This window comes from Sphaeramia orbicularis, chromosome 15 (assembly GCF_902148855.1).
Source record: "Sphaeramia orbicularis chromosome 15, fSphaOr1.1, whole genome shotgun sequence".
In the NCBI taxonomy this organism is placed as follows: domain Eukaryota; kingdom Metazoa; phylum Chordata; class Actinopteri; order Kurtiformes; family Apogonidae; genus Sphaeramia; species Sphaeramia orbicularis.
The window spans coordinates 17,174,655-17,194,892 of NC_043971.1; the positions used below are offsets into that span (position 1 = coordinate 17,174,655).

Genomic DNA, 20,238 nt, shown 5'->3' on the forward strand with positions numbered 1-20,238 from the left:
GTCCTGTATCTGGTTCATCCCTGCTGGACATGCCCAGTGCTCTGTACAAATGGAAGTGGTTCTACTCTGAATGTTTAGTCCTCATTCTGTCCAACACTGAACCCATAAAGTCCGGGTCACTACCTCTCAGTTTTCTCACCGGTCATTAGACGTGTCCTGGCTTCACTCCTTCACGTCTTTGTTGTGTTTTCTCTGTTAGATGCTTCCTCGGTGCCAGGTGTTCATTGTCAGTGTGTTTTCTGTAGTTCACGTCCCACCTATCACCCGTCAGTCGAACTGTGTGGGAGGCTCCGCGACGTCTCTCTTAGATTTCCACTTCATCTTCTCTTTATTGAAAACACAAACCCGTACCGGAGACCCACAAGACATCGCTCTGTCTCTGAAAAGCAGATGTAAAACATTCCTGGGTTGGATCTAAGTGAAATCACTGTTGTGTCATATGAACTGAGAGTAAAAAGGTAACTTTAACACTGTCTGGTGGTTTGAATGTCTGTGTTGTGATTCCCCAAAGCCCTCTGATCTATTTTTATCTGTTGTTTTTCATATCAGCCTCTGAACTGAAAGTGATCCGCAGAGAAATGGTCAGGAATAGAGTGAAAAATGAGAAGACACAACCAAAATAAACCTGGCTGCACTATTCTATAAAGGCAGCGTGATCACATGGTTCAGCTTCAGGTTTCACTACAATAAGATGAATCAATAAAGAGGCTCCACTGGACTGACCTTGGGTTTTTGTTTTTTTTTTCCTTACTTAATACAGTCTGTTTTCTTTTACCAAATTATGCACTATACAATTAATGCGATTGGTATTATTAATACATATATGGACAAAAGTATTGGGACACGTTGAATTCAGGTGTTTCTGGAATACAAAATAATACTGACAAATATCATAATATAGTTTTATATTGTGATAAATATCATTATATTGCATTGGTTAGTTTTGTTTAAATAGTTGTTTTTTGTTTTGTTTTTTTTTTACTTATTTTCTGTCAACATTGATTTAGGGTTTTTTTTGTTTTTTTTTATCTATGATTATGGTTTTAAATGTTCTACCTCTAAATTTCGAAAGTATTTTTCATGCTCAAACTTTTTTTTTTTTTTTTTTTTTTTACCCACAAATAACCATCTACTCTCTTCACATTTCATTTAGAATTGTGATAAATATAGATCGTTGTTATTATTGATACACTATATAGACAAAAGTATTGGGACATGTTGAATTCAGGAATTTCTTTTCCAACAGAGGTTTGGAATACAAAACAATACTGACAAATATCATAGGATAGTTTTATATTGTGATAAATATCATAACATTGCGTTGGTTAGTTTTGTTTAAATTTTTTTTTTTTTTTTTTTTTTTTTTTTTTTAACTTATTTTCTGTCAACATTGATTTAGGTTTCTTTTTTTTTTTAATCTATGATTATGGTTTTAAATGTTCTACCTCTAAATTTCAAAAGTATTTTTCATGCTTTAACTTTTTTTTTTTTTTTTAAACCACAAATAACCCTCTACTTTCTTCACATTTCATTTAGAATTGTGATAAATATAGATTGTTATTAATACACTATATGGACAAAAGTATTGGGACAGGTGTTTGTTTTCCAACAGAGGTCTGGGATACAAAATAATACTGACAAATATCATAAATATAGTTTTATATTGTGATAACTATCAAAACATTGCAGTGGTTAGTTTTATTATTATTGTGTTTTACTTATTTTCTCTCAACATTGATTTTTTTTTTTTCTTTATCTGTGATTGTGGTTTTAAATGTTCTACCTCTAAATTTCGAAAGCATTTTTCATGCTCTAACTTTTTTTTTTTTTTTTTTTTTACCACAAATAACCATCTACTTTCTTCACATTTCATTGAGAATTGTGAAATATAAATTGTTATTATTAATACGCTATATGGACAAAAACATTGGGACATGTTGAATTCAGGTGTTTGTTTTCCAACAGAGGTCTGGGATACAAAATAATACTGACAAATATCATAATATAGTTTTATATTGTGATAAATAACATAAAATTGCAGAGGTAAGTTTTTTTTTTTATTATTGTTTTTTACTTATTTCTCTCAACATTGATTTTTTTTAAAAATCTATGATTATGGTTTTAAATGTTCTACCTCTAAATTTCAAAAATATTTTTCATGCTCTTTTTTTTATTTTTATTTTTTACCACAAATAACCATCTACTTTCTTCACATTTCACTTAGAATTGTGATAAATATCATATTGATTATCAATATTGATGTTTATATCTCAAACCAGCATGAATAGAACATCGTCCGAGCTGTAGCCATGATGTATCCAAATGTTTTTAGTAGTTTCTAAAGTTATATAGTTTAAAAACAAGAGAAATTAAGTAAAAATCATCTGTGAGGCATTTTGGAAGCAAAGACAACAATTTAAACCAAACTAACCAAAGCAAAGCAATGATATTTATCACAATATAAAACTATATTATGACATGATATTAATATTTTGTACCCCAGACCCCTATTACATAAGAAACACCTGAATTCAACATGTCCCAATACTTTTGTCCATATAGTGTGGGACTATATTTATTCTCAGGCTGTTAATGATATCCTAGTTTCTTCACATTTCACCTTAAAAGGAAAAATCTCCCATTAAACTTGAAGGAAATATTGATGATTGATTCTAAACTATATGGACAAAAGTATTGGGACACATCTTGTCTACAGCTGTAAGATGTCCTGTTCATGCTGATTTGAGGCATAAACATCAATATTTCCTCAAAGTTTAATTAGTCTATATAGTGTATTATTAAAACACAGGTATTGTTGGATCATTCAATAAGTAGAAAAGGTTTAATTCAGGTTAGATTCAGAGTAAAATCAACTGCAACACCTCTACCAATGGATCATTTCACACTGCAATAACTACAACTCAGTACATCATAGGCAGCATATTCATATTCCTCTTCCCTCAGACGTGAAGGAAGATAAAAATAAGAAATTTTTTATGTCAGTGAATAGGATAGAATAGGACATAGAATAAATAAATAAAGCAAAGTTAGTTAAAGAAAAATGCTTATATTGGGATAAATGACCCCAGCAAACCAGTTTCTTTTTTAGTTTGTTGTTGTGTTTCTTTAAGATGTTTCTAAAAATTAAAGTGAAGCTACACACAGTTTTGTGGTTGCAGAAAAGGCTTTGAGTTGTTGCTCCTGTCTGTTCACTGTATGAGCCTTTGGTGCAGCTTTTAGACGTATCACTACCACCTTTTACCAGACGGTACTTTCAACCAGTTGCTGTTAACGACAGAGGAAAATGTACTTTTTAAAGACAGGATGATTGTTGAAAGCACTCACAATTTGTATCCTTCACAACAGCCCAGCATCGCCTGCAAACACACTGACTTCAGTTCACAACAGTTTCATTTAATCTATTTTATTACCATTTGCACTAAGTTCATTATCGTTGTTATTATTACTATACAAATAAATTAGCCCTCAAAGACTTAATGAGCCACTGGTGACCAAAACCATCTACTGATCTAAAATATTTAATAACTTTTCAGCCACTTATTCTATCAATACACTTAAAGAGTTTTAGAGTTTTAATGAGCTATTTAGTGTCTACATGAACAGAAAACAAAATGTCATTCAAAACTATTTGCTATAATAGCTAAAACTATTTGCCATTTATGCCTGGAGAAACACATGAAAGGTTCTCAGAGGAGTTATGTGTATTTTGCAATTAATCTATTTTTTGTGATTTTCTGAAAGCAAAACCTTGATTAAGAATTAACCTTTAAAGATCCACAACTTCCAAATGATGTATTTTTTTGTCACAAGTGATTTATCACCATTTATTATAAAATGATCCTCTGCATTTTGCATTTTTCAAAGAAAAACTGTTATTTTCCTATGTTTAATTTAGCGATTGTATACTGTATATTACATTCTTAGAAGCTCAGAGTAAATTCATAGGTTATTATATCAAAACAGTCACTTTTTCAGCAAAATATATCATTAACTGAACATAAAACAAGTGTTTCCAACCACTGTCAGATATCAAACTCCATGGGTTTTACTGGTGAATCAATGTTGTAGAAGATGACGGTGTTCCCATGTTCACTACAGTGGCTCTGAATGTCCAGATGGGTCACATCTGATGACTGAAAACTGCATTTTACCTCAATTATTGACACTGATAGGTAGATTATATTGATAGGATTAATGGTTCAACAGTTATTAACCCATAAGGACCCAGTGCTACTTTTGTGGCAGTTCTCAAATGATTTTTTCCCGCTATATTTAACCTTCATTAAGCGATTTATCACCGTTTATTGTAATATTATCATCAGTATTTTGCATTTTTTCAGTGAAAATCAGTTATTTTCCTATATTTCATTTAGTGATTGTACATATTATGTCCTTAGAAGCTCAGAGTAAATTCAGTGGTTATAAAATCAAAACAGAGTCCCTTTTTCAGCAAAATATATCATTAACTGAACATAAAACAACTATTTCCAACCATCATTGTAATATCACCATTGTAATATTATCTTCTGTATTTTGTGTTTTTTCCAGCGAAAATCAGGTATTTTCCTACATTTAATTTACTGATCATGTAGATATTCATAAAAGCTTAGAGTACAGTTGATGGTTATTATATAAAAAACAGAGAAAACTGAAGAAAAAGTCCCTTTTTCAATCAAATATATCATTAACTTACCCTAAAACAAGCGTCTCCATCCACTGTCATTGATCCAACTCCATGGGTTTAATGGTGAATCAATGTTGTAGAAGATGACGGTGTTTCCTTGTTCACTACGGAGCCTCTGAACGCCCAAATGGGTCATATCTGATGACTGAAAACTGCATTTTACCTCAATTATTGACATTGATAGGTAGATTATATTGATAGGATTAATGGTTCAACAGTTATTAACTCATAAGGACCCAGTGCTACTTTTGTGGCAGTTCCCAAATGATTTTTTCCCACTATATTTAACCTTCCTTAAGCGATTTATCACCATGTATTGTAATTTTATCTTCTGTATTTTGTGTTTTTTCAGTGAAAATCAGGTATTTTCCTACATTTAATTTACTGGTCGTGTAGATGTTCATAAAAGCTCATGTACAGTTGATGGTTATTATATAAAAAACAGAGAAAACTAAAGAAAAAGTAATTTGTTCAATCAAATATATCATCAACTGAATATAACTTAAGTGTCTCCATCCACTGTCATTGATCCAACTCCATGGGTTTTAATGGTGAATCAATGTTGTAGAAGATGACAGTGTTTCCATGTTCACTACAGAGCCTCTGAACGTCCAAATGGGTCATATCTGATGACCATGAGAAGATGACAAACTGTATTTTACATTAATTATTTGCATGTATCAATAGGATTAATGGATCAATAGGTATTAAACAGTTTAAATCAGTAGATGTTTTTTATTGCCAGTCACTGTTTGGGTCTTTATGGGTTAAATATTTCAGATCAGTTCAGCAGTGGATGTTAGGGTCTTTATGGTTTGATTCTATGTATTAACCTAGACTATTATACACTCCATTTCTCTGCCTCATTAGTCCATCAGTCATACTCTGAACCACTTCAACCACGTCACATCATGTTTGTCTGTAAGCTCTGCATGATTTGCTTATTAAAATCAGGTCCTGTTTTGTCAATGTAAAAAGGCAATTGGATTAGATATTATTATCTGCAAGAAATAATTCCCAAATCTGTCAAAGACGCTGTTGGCGAGCTGTAACTGCTGCACAACTACCCTGTGTGTAGTCATATAGGTCAGTCAGAGTGGGTCAGACGTAAAGTGGGACAAAGTTAGTGCAACGTCTGGACAATAGCCTGGAAGGCAAACATGACTGAGATGAGCTGTGATCTTCATATCGGAGCCTGGCTGCAGGTCAGGAGATGTCTATCTTGTAATTGCTCTCATATCTGTGTGGTCCACCTGAGCTACATTTATCTTTGTGATTAGCCTCCAGTATCGCACGCAGAGCAGTAATAAACTTAATAACAGTGTGACCTTACAGCTGCGGAGGTATTATATCAGCGGTTTTGTGCATTGCTCGCAGCGACTGAATACAAAATTGATATTTTTCAGGCATGTCATTCATCATAACAGTTCCTTTCTGAGTAAACACAGACTTTCACGTAGGAGAAAATCATTATCACAGTGAGAATGATTTGGATTTTCAGTCCATGGCCACTGTGGAGAGAACATTAGTCACATTTAAGTATCTCACACTGGTAGAATGTTCCCCTCTTTTATAGTTTTATCTGTGGTATTTGTGCTTCACTTCTATTTCCATTTGACACAACTTGAACTCGACTACATCTCAGAGGGAAATGTTGAACTTTTTACTCCATTAAATTTGATTAATAGCTTTTGCTTAGGGGTGGGTGATATGGCAAAAATATCATATCATGGTTTTTTACACGAAGTAAAATCACGATCTCGATTTTATCACGATTTTTTACACTGATCTTTGAGACTAATTTGCAAGTTTCTGAACAGAGAAACCCAACAATTTCCCTATGTAAAATATATCCTTAAAAGAAAAAAAAAAAACAAAAATAACCCAGACAATTTAGCCCAAAGAACCTTCCAGAACATTTTTAATTTAACCTGTTTAACCCTGACCATATTTTCAGGGGAAAAACGCCTAAAAAGACATACCCAAAGTAAATGAAGAATTACTTCACAATAATAAGGTTCATATGGATGTTCTTGGTGTCTATGGATATTTAGAGACCTCACAGAATCTATTCCCATTGTCTAAAATATTGTATCTATCACTCTGCCTGAGTAAACTGTAACAAACTAAATGAGAAATTGGAATTTTTTATCCTCGCCTGTTTTTTTTCAGCTGGATTGACGATGATATGCATAAATTAATTGTTCGTGTCGGAGATTTTTAATAGCGTATATTTCACCCCACAAACATTAAAAATCATGTTTGAACATTAAAGTTTGCACTAAAATACACTTTTGATGTACTTTTATTAACATTAGGGCCTAAACATTGAGCAAAAGTTGAAAAAAACATTAATTGTCCTGATTTATTGTATTTTTATAGTAGATGAATATTAATATAATTTTTTCGGCCCGCGGGCAGGCTGATAGGACTAAAGGGATTAAATAGTTTGTACAATTTTGACAACATGTGAACAACACTGATTAAATGCACTCTTACAACATAAAAAGCTTACTGGCACTTCCTGTGTCTTATAATGGGGAAATTTTTCAGAGTCACACCAAATCAGGATCCAGAGGTGGCCAGCTCTATTTAGCAATATTTTCCTCAGCTTGACCTGCCCTACTCTGCCTCTGATTGGCTCATCAGTCCTCATGCCTAAAGTTAACCAATCTAATCAGTGAAGGCAGCGAGTACTAGCCAATTAGAGGCAGAGTAGGGCGGGTCATGGCTTCACCATCCAAGGAGAAAATATGAACAATTTGGCTTGCAGATACTGAATGGTACGCATCGGGGGGATTTAGAAGTGGGTATACGCAATGATGACTGAAAAATAAGTGGGTGTACAGGGTGGGGAAGCAAAATTTACAATATTTTGAGGCAGGGATTGAAAGACAGTGTTTGACCAATTAGTTTATTGAAAGTCATGAGAATTTATTTGCCACAAGAAAATTTACATCATAGAAAATGTTTTTATTCTATGTGTCCTTCTTCTTTCTCAATAACTGCCTTCACACGCTTCCTGAAACTTGCGCAAGTGTTCCTCAAATATTCGGGTGACAACTTCTCCCATTCTTCTTTAATAGTATCTTCCAGACTTTCTCGTAATAGTTTTGCTCATAGTCATTCTCTTCTTTCCATTATAAACAGTCTTTATGGACACTCCAACTATTTTTGAAATCTCCTTTGGTGTGACGAGTGCATTCAGCAAATCACACACTCTTTGACGTTTGCTTTCCTGATTACTCACATGGGCAAAAGTTTCTGAAAAGGTATGGATCATAGTGTTAGGTATGATTATGACATCAGTATATGTTTGGTTTCAAAACAATTGACGTAGTGCCTGCTGAGAAAAAAACAACTAAATGTTCATTGTAAATTTTGCTTCCCCACCCTGTACACAGTGGCACCTCTACCAATTATGGGCCCCATGAAAGCATAATCATTCTGGATCCTATACAGACTGACTATATTATAAATCTGTCAGACCGGGGGGGGGTGTCTCTAAACAACGTCACTTACGATACAGTGAAAACAAAAACTAAACTTAATATGTTTTCAAGGTTCCCCTTCTGACTTCTACGCCTCTCTTATGCAGCAGATCTTCCACGAAATATTCACAACTTCTATATCCACTGAGCCCCATCCACCGTTCTATGGGCCCCCCACAAATACTGGGCCCCATGAATTTATCACATTCATCCCCCCCATTGGTGCCCCAGGGTATACACTGTATACCCTGGACTACACCACTGATTTCAATATATAGTAATGAATGGTAAATGGACTGAACTTATGTAGCGCATTTTCTACACCTTCATGGTGCCCAAAGTGCTTTACAATTCCTCACATTCACCCATTCACACTCATACACCAGCATGCAAGGCGCTGCCTGGTTCTACTGGGAGCAATTTAGGGTTCAGTATCTTGCCCAAGGATACTTCGACATGTGGACAGTCGGAGCCAGGATTTGAACTGCCAACCCTTTGGTCATTGGACAACCCGCTCTACCAACTGAGCCAGAGCCGCCCGAATCACAAAGGAAAGGTGAAATATAGAAAGAAATGCAACTTTCTGTCAGAAATATTTCTGTCTTCAAGGGTTAAAACACTGTTTGGCAAATCTTTAAACAGAACTTTGGTAAGAGTCCAGATTTCCCTCAGTCTTTAGTCTGTTGTGTATATTTGTGTCTATGTGTGCGGGCTGTACAGGGCTGAGAAAGAGGATGTGTTTGTGACGGCTGACCTGGCCCAAAATGCAGCAAATCTAAGGGGGATGATAAGCCAAATTCATTTGCATGTCTATGTTCTCTTTCTGTGTGACCCACGCTGACTCTCACAGCACTCGGAGGACTGCTGTCTGTGAGCCATGTGTCACTTCCTCAGGAAAGCTGCAGCCTAGAAAATGCTTCCCTGCCACTGGGAGACGGAAAAGGGAGGAGGCGAGGATTTTGATTTACTGGGGGTGAATTCCCACTCTAATACACTGATTGCCAAGGCGCGCCACCCACTGTTGATTTACATAAATAAATATTCTGTAATTATGCAGAGACCTTGTGCACTTAGGATTGCAGCAATTTCTGAAAATATCCTGTCATACACAAAAGACGAAACTTCAATGTCTTAACTGCTGCCTCAGAGGAGAAGGCTGCTCTTCATAGAGCTTTAGTGCACCAGTTTATAAGAAAAAGAACTTAGAAAGAAGGCTGGAAGAAGGCTGACTGACTGTGAATAATAATTTATGGGAGATATGTGATGAGCATTACTATTAAAGCTTCAGTAGGCGATGTTCTTTTGGTGTCATTGGCCAGAAAATATATAGTAACCTTTCAGCATGATGTAATTTAAGCTGCCTAAGAGAAAAGAAGACTTCTGTACTAATAAAAGAATTTATAAAGTTTAAGCCGCAGATTTTAGAAAATAACATGATTTTAGGAGTTTGAGGGGTGTCTGAATCGTGTGACAGAGGGATGTAATGACCCAGCGTTAGTAGTGTTCGGTGTCTATCGTGCAGATCCTTGATGTTTTGACAGTTTTCCATAGTTATGTGAAGCAGCATCGCCTCCTTCATTTTTATATTCTGTCTTATGTTTAGTGCAAAGGTGAGGACTAGAGGAAGAAGGTTTATGTTTTTAAATTCGGGCATTTTGGTTCGATTTCTGCCCTAACTATTAAAATCACCTACAAGTGAGAACACAGCAGTTTTCCAATCACGTTTTGTTTAGAAAAAGCTTATGCAAAACAGCTCAAACCAGCCCCGCAGCTCTGTAATTCATGCCCTGTTCATATTAACACTGAGATTTGGCAAAAAAAATCTGAATTTAGGCCTCTCATCCACGTGAAAACAACATTTTAGGACCAAAAAAAGGCATACACCATAATAGGTTAATTAGTGGATGGATGGATGGATGGATGGATAGATGGATCTAATCTCCACCTATCTGTTGTTACTTTGTGTCATAAATATGCACCAGGAACATCAAATATAGGTCTTATATGTCATATCTTCTTTAAGATCCTAAAGCAACACTTAAATCTAGAACTTGTCATTACTGCTCAAAGACTAAAACCTCTGCTTCTCCCATGTCCAGTATGTTTTGAAGGTCTACATTTAAAAGTCAAATAGAACCAGTAGTATATCACTTTCATTTTTATGTTCTGGTGTTGACAGATGGGCGAAGTCAAGGGAAGGTTAAAATCTGATTTAAAAAAAAATTAATTACACTAATCGACACCAAACTTATATTTTTTGGTAGGTAATTACTTATATTTTTAGGAAAATGCATTTTAAAATGAGAAAAAAATTGTGTAAAAAAATTTGAGGAGTTTTATGACTGTAAATGTTTGGAAAGTGAGAGTTTTCTGCCATCATTCAGGGTTCATTTTATAAACTCTCAAATAAACTGCATTTATTCCAGATACGTTGCTATTTGACTACTATGTTATTTATATCATATTCTAAACACAGAGTTTAAAATGAATAAATGCATGTATGTATGCAAAATACGTTTGAATATAATGCTAATATTATTTGTATGTTTTAAATATTGTAAAAAAAAAAAATGTATATGATATTGATAATTGAAATAAAAAATGTTTAATTTGATATATACTTTTGTTGTCCATCTGTGACACCCTTGACCTCGCCCACAGATATTTTGAGTGGAAGTCATGTGTCCATAAATGTCATGTCTCACAGTGAAAAAAAAAAAAATCTGGGATCCGCCCATTAATCTAGAGCTGCTCCAAAATGTAATGTTCATCCTTGGCTGATGCCTCATCCTTTCACTAAGTCTCAAATAAATATGTGCAGTAGTTTTTGGTAATCTTGCTGACAGATAAACACACAGACAGGGGTGATTACGACACTTGCATAACCTCCTTAGCAGAGGTAAAAAAAAAAATACACCGAGGTCATGCTAGTACAGTCGACTGCATTAACAGACCGCACTGGAGGCTATCTGAAGTAAGAATCTGAAGGACTGAAGGATCCTTCATCTACAGTTCATGTGAACATAGGCCTGTACCTTTACTTCGATTTGTGTCTGTACTGACTCAGCAGGAAGGCTGTGAGAGTTTCTCAGCAGGCAGAAGGTAGGGGAGAAGGTGCTGATGGGATTTTTTTCAGCCCAGTGAGGTTTCCAAATGCTGCAGAGTGGGGATTTTAAAGGGAAAGGCCACAAAGGACAGAACAGAAAAAAAGCATGTAGAGGTGCAGATATACTGAGATGGACTTTTAACAGCATACTGACCAGTGGTGTTTTACATTTACACACACATGAGTAACAAAACACAATGGTATGCAGTATCCACCTTCTTTAGGAACTGCAGGTGCATTCATAAACATAAATCCAATAAGGAATAAGCACTGCATTACATATTAATAAATATATAATGAGGTACAAGTCACATAAAAATTAATAGACCATCAAAAATCATCAAAAACAATGGTTATGCAATCAAGTATTAACTCCTGTGTGTATCATGTGACTAAAACGGACAAAGAAGAAAACATGGAATGCCTAAAAGAAGGGATGCACCAATACTACTTTTTTCCAGACCGAGTACGAGCACTTACATTTGAGTACTTGCCGATACCGAGTACCGATGCGAGTACTTAATAATCCCATTCCAGTTCTTAGTTCCTTTTGTAAATTTGCTTTATTGTCGTTGTCATTAGTCTGACTGGAACAAAGTGCTGCTACTGACATTTAATGTGTTGGAATGAGCGTTTCTCAATTAATCCACCAGGGGGCGCCGCTCTGAATTAACCATACTGGACAAATACCATGAAGAAGAGTAAAGTTTTTTGAGAATAATAATAATAATAAACTTTATTTGTATAGCACCTTTCATACAGAAATTGTAGCCCAAAGTGCTTCACATTGATTGAAAAAATACAATATTAAAATACATTAAGATTTGATTATACATCAAGAAATAAAATGAAATTTGAGAGAAATACAATAAAATAAAAATAAATATAAAAACAGCGCACATTAAAATATTTGATTATGCATAGAATTTTTGAAGTGCAAGAAATAAGATGAAATTTGAAATACAATAAAATAAAAAATAAAAACAGAAATACAATAAAATAAAATAAAAATAAAAAACGCACATTCCTGGTTCCTGAATTGTGACCCCATTTTTTTATCTCCTTTCAAAGGCTAATGAGAATAAAAACGTTTTTAATTTGGTTTTAAATATATTCAGTGAACTGGCTTCTCTAATGTCTTTTGGAATTGTATTCCATAACTTTGGTGCATAGTTAGTAAAGGCTGCTTCCCCCATTTTCTTTGTAATATTTCTGGGAGTCGCTAGTAACCCTGCGTTTGATGACCTCAGTGTTCTAGTTTGTACATAATTGATCAGTGAGTTTGCAATGTAACTTGGTCCGGTTCCATTTAGAGCTTTATACGTGAGGAGTAGTATCTTAAAATCAATTGAGAAGAAGAAGACGAAAGTCAGTGATAACAAACATGGAGACGACAGAGGTAACACTGGTGTGATACTAATATTGCAGCATTTTCGCTGGTAAGGTTTAACAGCTTAGCTTCAGCAGGTAGAGAAAAGAGAAATGAGTGATAAGTTTTGTTTTCACTTCTGCTGGCGGGGTTCTGCATTGCTCCATACTCCTGGTGGTATTCTCTGTCTGGGTATGCATCCGCCAGCACCTGGAAAACAGATGGAATGTACACAGAGGACGGACAGAACGCTGCGTCCGTATCTGTCTGTGTCTTTAACGTTACTTGAAGTCAGCGTTACTTTTATCACCGTGATTTATTTTGAAAAATCTCCACACTCTTCACACTCCCCACACATTATTCCACCGCTGCGTACCTGCTGCACTGAACTGTGAATGTCACACGGCCGTAAGTGGTATCTGTGCATTTGTATCGGATATCTTTTACGAGTACAAGTACGAGTACACACACTGAGTATCGGAGCCGATGCCCAATACTCATATCGGTATCGGAGCATCCCTACCTAAAAGCACTGTTTTTGTCAGTACAATGCCATAGCTCAGTGTTTTTCAACCTTGGGGTCGCCTGAAATTCAAATGGGGTCACCTGAAATTTCTAGTAATTGATTAAAAAAAAAAAACATAAAAAATATATAGCGAGTTGAGAGAGACAATCACAATCCATAAAATACATGACAAACTGTGAAGCTGAAACTGAAGCACTGTGGTTCTGTTTATCTTTCAAATGTTCATTGTGGTCAGTTTCAGATGCTGCAGCTCTTTCATAATTCATAGTTTGAGTTCTTGTTTGTTCAGTATTAATTGTCAGCCTTGTAAATCCAAGCTGGACTGACCGTACATATCCTGACCAAGGAAAATAAAATTCTCACTTTGTGCAGTAATCTACACCTGGCTTTTCTGCCTCTGTCCATAATAATGTACATTATATAGACTAAATGTCGTCTAAAATTAATGTTTAAATGCAACATATAGCAAACTAGTACATGATCAAAAGCAAATTAATTTTAGCTAAAAAAACAAAACAAAAAAAGTCTCTGTTTCGAATGTCTGGGGTCGCCAGAAATTTGTGATATTAAAATGGGGTCACGAGCCAAAAAAGTTTGGGAACCACTGTCATAGATATGGATTTAAGAACTGAAGTGATTTTGGTTATTATCAAGAAAACCATGGAAAATGGCTGGATATCAGCTCTGAAATTAAACTCTTATGAACTATTTTTGTTGCTATCATTATATTTGTCCAGACAAATATACCTATATTTGTACCAGGCATTAAAATGAACAAGAAATTGAAGAAAACAAGGGTGGTCTAATAATTTTTTCTACAACTATAAATACAGCAGTCTGGATGCAAAGACAGCACCAGTGCAGCCTCTGGAAACAGACATTAACCAGATGTTTGTCATGCTTCAGAACACGCTAAGAGGATGTACAACACATGAGGATGTCATATGACGAATAGAGGTTGATAGATCATGGAGTGCTAAATGGAGATTATGTAATAATGGTGGTTACTACATCTGCTCTATGTTTAAAAAAAAAAAAAAGTGACTGATCAAATTACACAAGTGGTGTACTCTATACGAAGATGATTACTGACATTTTCCATCTGTTTAATGAACAATTTTACAGTGATTTCCAAAAATGTCAAGGAAAAAACAGAGTTAAATGTCCCTGTGTGTAGTATTGCACTAATAACTTGGAAGTAAATTAATTAGTCACTAGTTATCATTATATGTCATCATCATTTATGCATGTATGGCTATGGAAATAATTATTAGAGCACTTCTAAATGTCAATAGAAGTTCATTGTAATTATAGGTGATATAGTACTAATGACCTTCTGATATTCTGTTATGGGATATGATGTGCAGGGTGGTTGTTTGTGTGTGATGTATTTTAGTTTTAGTATTATTATTATTACCCCCCCCCCCCCCACACACACACACACACACACACACACACACACACACACACACACAAAAGGGGAGACAAGGGGTATTGTTTTGGTTTGGTTTCACTCTAGCAGCAAAACTATTGGTTGAATTCATACCAAATATGGTTTATAGATTGCCAGTGACCCAGAATAGATCTCATTACATTTTGGGAACACTAGGTCAAACATTACATTTTTTACGAATTTTTAAAATCTTTTTTCCCCCCATTCACTTACAATGGGTGAAATTTCACATGTCTGTAGCAGCAAAACTATTGGTTGAATTCATACCAAATTAGGTTTATAGATTACCAGTGACCCAGAATCGATGTAACTACATTTTGGGAAAAGTAGGTTAAAGTTAACATTTTTTATGAATTTTTAAAATCTTTTCTTTTGTCCCATTTACTTATAATGGGCAAAATTTCAAACATCTATAAAAACATCAATTTTGTTTCAATTTACTTCAAACGTGGCATGTATATAGAGGCAATTGATATGCTGACATCAACACATGCATAGACATGATGACATCATCTGGATCGATGCCAAATGAAGCTACAATACATGTGAGGGGCGGGGTTTGTTGTGCGTGGCACCACTTGTTTTATTTATTAGTTTAAGACTTTGATTGCTTGTATGTTTGCACTGAGGATTGCATTCAATTTCATTGCACTATGCAATGATAATAAAGACTGATTCTCAGCATAAGACGTTCATAAATAAATGTTCTTTTTTTTTTTTTTTTAATTTCAATCTTATCCTGTTTGATTATTAATTTATATTCTCATACATGATGTTGTTTTATCTCACTCCTTTATTTTTACATTGATTTGACAGCATCATGTTACGTTATCCCTGCCCTCTTTATTCCAGTTCATTAAATTTATTCGAAGTGTCATGTTTCTGCATTTGTTGTACACATCTCTCCTATTGTGTTGCTTCTGTTTTAGTGTCTTTACTTGCATCTTGTATCCTGCTGTTGTGCCTTCTACTTTGTCTGTCAAAAGCACTTTGTAAACTTTGTTTTTAAAAGGTGCTATATAAATAAAGCTATTATTATTATTATTATTATTATTATTATTATAAATTATTTATTATAAGAGAAATCTATCTTTACTGTTAATGAATTTTGTAAAGCAAACATTTAATGTTTTTTTGTTTTTTTTGACGTATATTTACACTTCAGAAAAACCCTAATGCCTTTAAAAGTCAGATTTTTTGTCACAGTTATCTAATAATTATTTCAAAAGCTCTATATTCATTTGTCCTTTTGTTTCTTGGGGTATTTGTAAACCTCAGTACTTTGCCTGGTACAGCAGCCAGTGCATATTTCTAGAAGCAGACCCAACATTTTGGCAAGAATGACTGAAAATGAAAGCAACTGGAGTCAGTGTTTCGATCTATTTTGTTGAGATCCAACATAGAGATGAGTTCTGTGCTCTGTCAGTGATTGGTCGGTTAGAGGTGGACGCAGAGATGTAACCGCCACGCAGCTTGTGTCGACAGCAGACCTTTGGCCCCGGGTTCAGACAACACATCTGATGTGTGAACAGTATTTTCTGCCCACCCCGACGCTAAGAACAAGGTTAAATAGAGCCGTGGAAGGGTTTAACTCCTGTGTTTGCATTGACGACATTTGCTTCTGTGCAAACTCTCACACGATTTAAGGTTTTCCAGTGACTGAATTATTGAAAAATGTCAAGTTGTAACGTGAACTACTCTAACACAGCCCACATATTTCTTGTGGGACAGCTTTTACCCTTGCTGCTTTCAAAGTAATTAGATATAATAGGTAGAACCAGTTTTCGTAATTTCTCAAATCACGTTGATTAAATCTGGTTGCAGGCCAGCCATTTATCCCCACCTCCGCTCAAACATACTGGCATCATGAACAGTGTGACTTTCCTCTGCCTCTTGCCTTCTCATCTCTGGTCTAATTATCACAGGAGAACGGTAGACCCCTGTGGTAAATGAATTTCATATCAGCCATATCATAGTCATTTGATTCACTAATGCACACTTTCATTTTCTGGTGTGATTATAATAGACTCTTAATGTGCTTTTAATCCATGCTAGCTCACCCTTGTCACCCTCTCTCTCCCTCTGTACTGCCCCTCAGGTTTTGCCGTGAACCTCCAGGTGATCCTGGCGAACCCGCGTGCTCAGTTCAAGCGCCGAGGATCCCAGCCGGGGATGCAGGAGTCCGACTTCCTCCGGCAGATCACCAAGGTTACGGAGCTGGAGCCTAAAGCCAATAACTGCACCCGGGTCAGTAACTGTGGCGTTGATGTGCATGAGACAAAATATTTGTATCTGCATCAACGGTGGTAAAAGTACTAGTGATGTGTCGTTTTCTTAAAGGAGTGGTATTTAGCTTCTTTAACCCTTTCATGCATAGTGGTCATTACAGTGGACAGTTATTCTACAGCTGTTCTCTTGTATATTCATGGATTTTGTTGTTTTATTTCCATATCAGCCAACACAGTGGACACTTATGCACCATCCCATACAGTGTAATTCATACCATTACTGTAACTTTGCTGTTCTTGATAAACCTGATCTGCACTAACAGGTTTGAGTGTAAATCGATAGCTTGTTATTGTTAACAGACTGTAATTAACCATTTTTCTTAAACAAAAAGGGTTTTTTATGCACATTATCTCCATAAAGTGAGTAATAACTAATATTACAGTATGTGAAAATGTGACAAAACACCAGATTAGCAGGATTTAAAAATTTGATTTCATACGTTTCACACAGTGTATCAGTAAATACATGTTTCTTTGCTTCAAAAATCTCAGACATTAACAAACTAGTATGTCAAAATCATTTTAATTCAGATTTCACATACAGACCAATTAGATATCAAGTAGGTCAAGACCAGTAAGATACAATCATATTAAACCTATAAATAATGAAACAGCAAATTTTATCTTTGTTTTAGTGTTAAAAAAGTAAAATTACACGAAAATGTTCATATTAAAAAACTGTTATTTTACAAAAAATGTGAAAAATCTGAAATGTCTCAAGATAAGTAAATGCAATTGTACCAATATTGTACCTGTTATTAAATGTTTTGTGTATTTGTAATTGTAATGTTAGTTGTAATGCACATGTGTAAATGATAAACTGATAATCTGAGGCAGAATATTGTTAAAACTGCAGTTGTTTTTCCTAAGACGTTTTCAGTTGTTCATGTTATTCAGATTTTTGTAAAAGTTAAATTTATCATAATTTAATTTTACTTTTTTCACTGTTATTATTTTACTGGTCCGGCCCACTTGGTATCATATTGGGCTGAATGTGGCTCCTGAACTAAAATGAGTTTGACACCCCTGCACTAGACAATATTTTATCAATATGATAATTATAGAAATGTACATAAGTGTGCAAAAAATATAAACAAACTCATGTTATGGATTTAGATATTATTTAGTAAAGAGAGGGACATTTTTGTGGTGTATGGGTTCATTTGACCTGTGTCACTGTTACATAACATGTACATATTAAGTTCTTGTGGTACTTGCAGTATGTTAAAAAAAAAAAAATCAAGTTTTCTTACTGAATCCTTTGTTTGTAAATGAGAATGAATGGATGAGTAATGAAGAATCTTGAGAACTGTGTTTCATTTCAACAGCCTTTCTGTAAAACTGCTTACTCCATCTTTAAGTTACTGCCGTTTATCTTCAAAAACTCAAATTTCTCAGAAGCTAAAGCCAACACGGCCGAGGTCAGGATCTGGAAAACATGCAAAAAGGCTAAACAACCTTCTGATGTTTCTTTCAGCAGCCATTCCTTATTTATACACTTCTAATTTTGTTTTAGCCAAGACCTTTTCCAATTACTTGCACAAACTCCCTTTCAAAAATAATCATGCACTAAAGCCCAGAGAACTTCTGACGTTTTTCAGCCACTTCCATTTCCTCTGTTAATTTACATGACTGGTAAAAATCAGTCATGGAACGACTGATCAGCTTTTGGTCTAAATCAGACACTTTTCAGCTGATTAACCGGGACCAGTGACTAGTAGATGATTCTGTTGTAACTGCTCTAAGTTCATCAGACTCTTAAAAAAAAAAAAAAGCAAATATGCTATTATATATGCTACATTACAGTCTTGCAATTTAAATGGCACCGCATTGGTTTTTAATTTACAGGTTTTTTTTTCTAAAAACAATAGAAATACATCATTTCTACATACAAATCTGGTTTTATTAACATACTCTTCCTGTAAGAACAACAGCTATATTTGATTTAATCGTTAACACAAAAATCTTGTCAAATAAACAACTTTGCATTGTATTGTCACTTACAGTTTTTTTATGTTGCAATTTTACAACTTTTTGGGGTTAATTCTACAGTCATTTTTTACAGTGCAGATATACATATTTTTCCAACAGATACATTGATAATCATATATATGTTGCATCTTTCATGTCCAGAGTTAAAATCTAAGACACTCTGGTTGTATTGTCTAAAAAAAAAAAATCTATATTTCTTTGCTTGAACTCTGCCACAGTCAGTGCTGTGTAACTCTGCAGACCACAGCTGATCATTTATTTAATAAGTGTAGAATCAGACTGCATTGATCTGCATATCGGAGGTAACCCTGTTTATCTGTTGGAATCTATTGTGCTCATTTTTGGTGCATGTGTCTCAGGCAGATCTTAAACTGCAGGCATAAGAACGGCTACCGTCACAGCAGTAACTAACCACGGGGCATCTCTCCCTGCTATTGACAGCGTGAGTCATGCTTTAAGCTGGTGGCACGGTCTAAACTTAGACACACACTGCTTGAATTGGCTAGAAATGGCATTATAGCGCTATCAATTCTAGTTCTGTGGTTAGACAGCTTAGATCGATGCAGCTCATCTCAAATCACCGCAGCCCCTGTTGGCACTTGGTTTTATGAAGCCACTCATCCTCTTGACAACCGTCACAGAGCCGCCTTAAAGGACTTTTGTAAGAAATGGATTAGATTACATTTTTACCTTTCGTAGGCTACGTGAGCTAAAAGTGTCACATCCACAGCTGTTCAAAACAAACACAAAGTCCGTAAGTAGATAAGATTCACACATTTTTCTGGGATTTGTTTTAAAAGCATCAGATTTCCAGATAAAGTATCTCAAAATCTTACATTATCCAGAGACAGGTCGGAGTATTGACCATTTAGAGCAGGGGTCTCAAACATGCGGCCCGGGGGCCAAATGCGGCCCACCAAAGGTTCCAATGCAGCCCATGGGATGAATTTGCAAAGTACAAAAATTCCACAGTCAAGGCTGTTGAACTCATTTTAGTTCAGGTTCCACATACAGATATGATCCACAGTAAAATAATAGCGAAAAAACTACAGAAAAATAATGATTCCATATTTTCTTCTCGATTTGATGTGAAAAAAAAACCAAAAACAAACTACATTATGCCTATAAATAATGAAAACTTCAATTTTTTCTTTGTTTTAGAGCAAAAAATAACATTAAATTATGAAAACATTTACAAACTATGCTGTAACAATAAAATGTGAATAATCTGAACAAATATGCACAACCTGAAATGTCTAAAGAAAATTAAGCACAATTTTAACTATTTTCTGCCTGTTATTAAGTGTT

The 20,238-nt window shown here is 35.0% G+C and overlaps 1 protein-coding gene across 1 annotated transcript in view; it reads left to right on the plus strand.

Moving 5' to 3' along the window:
• Positions 1-20,238, plus strand: part of b3gat2 (beta-1,3-glucuronyltransferase 2 (glucuronosyltransferase S)) — a 151,450-nt gene that overhangs the window by 99,664 nt on the left and 31,548 nt on the right. The window contains exon 3 of the mRNA XM_030156667.1: positions 16,749-16,897. Within this exon, the coding sequence (XP_030012527.1) occupies positions 16,749-16,897 (149 nt within the window). The remainder of the gene's footprint in view (positions 1-16,748; positions 16,898-20,238) is intronic.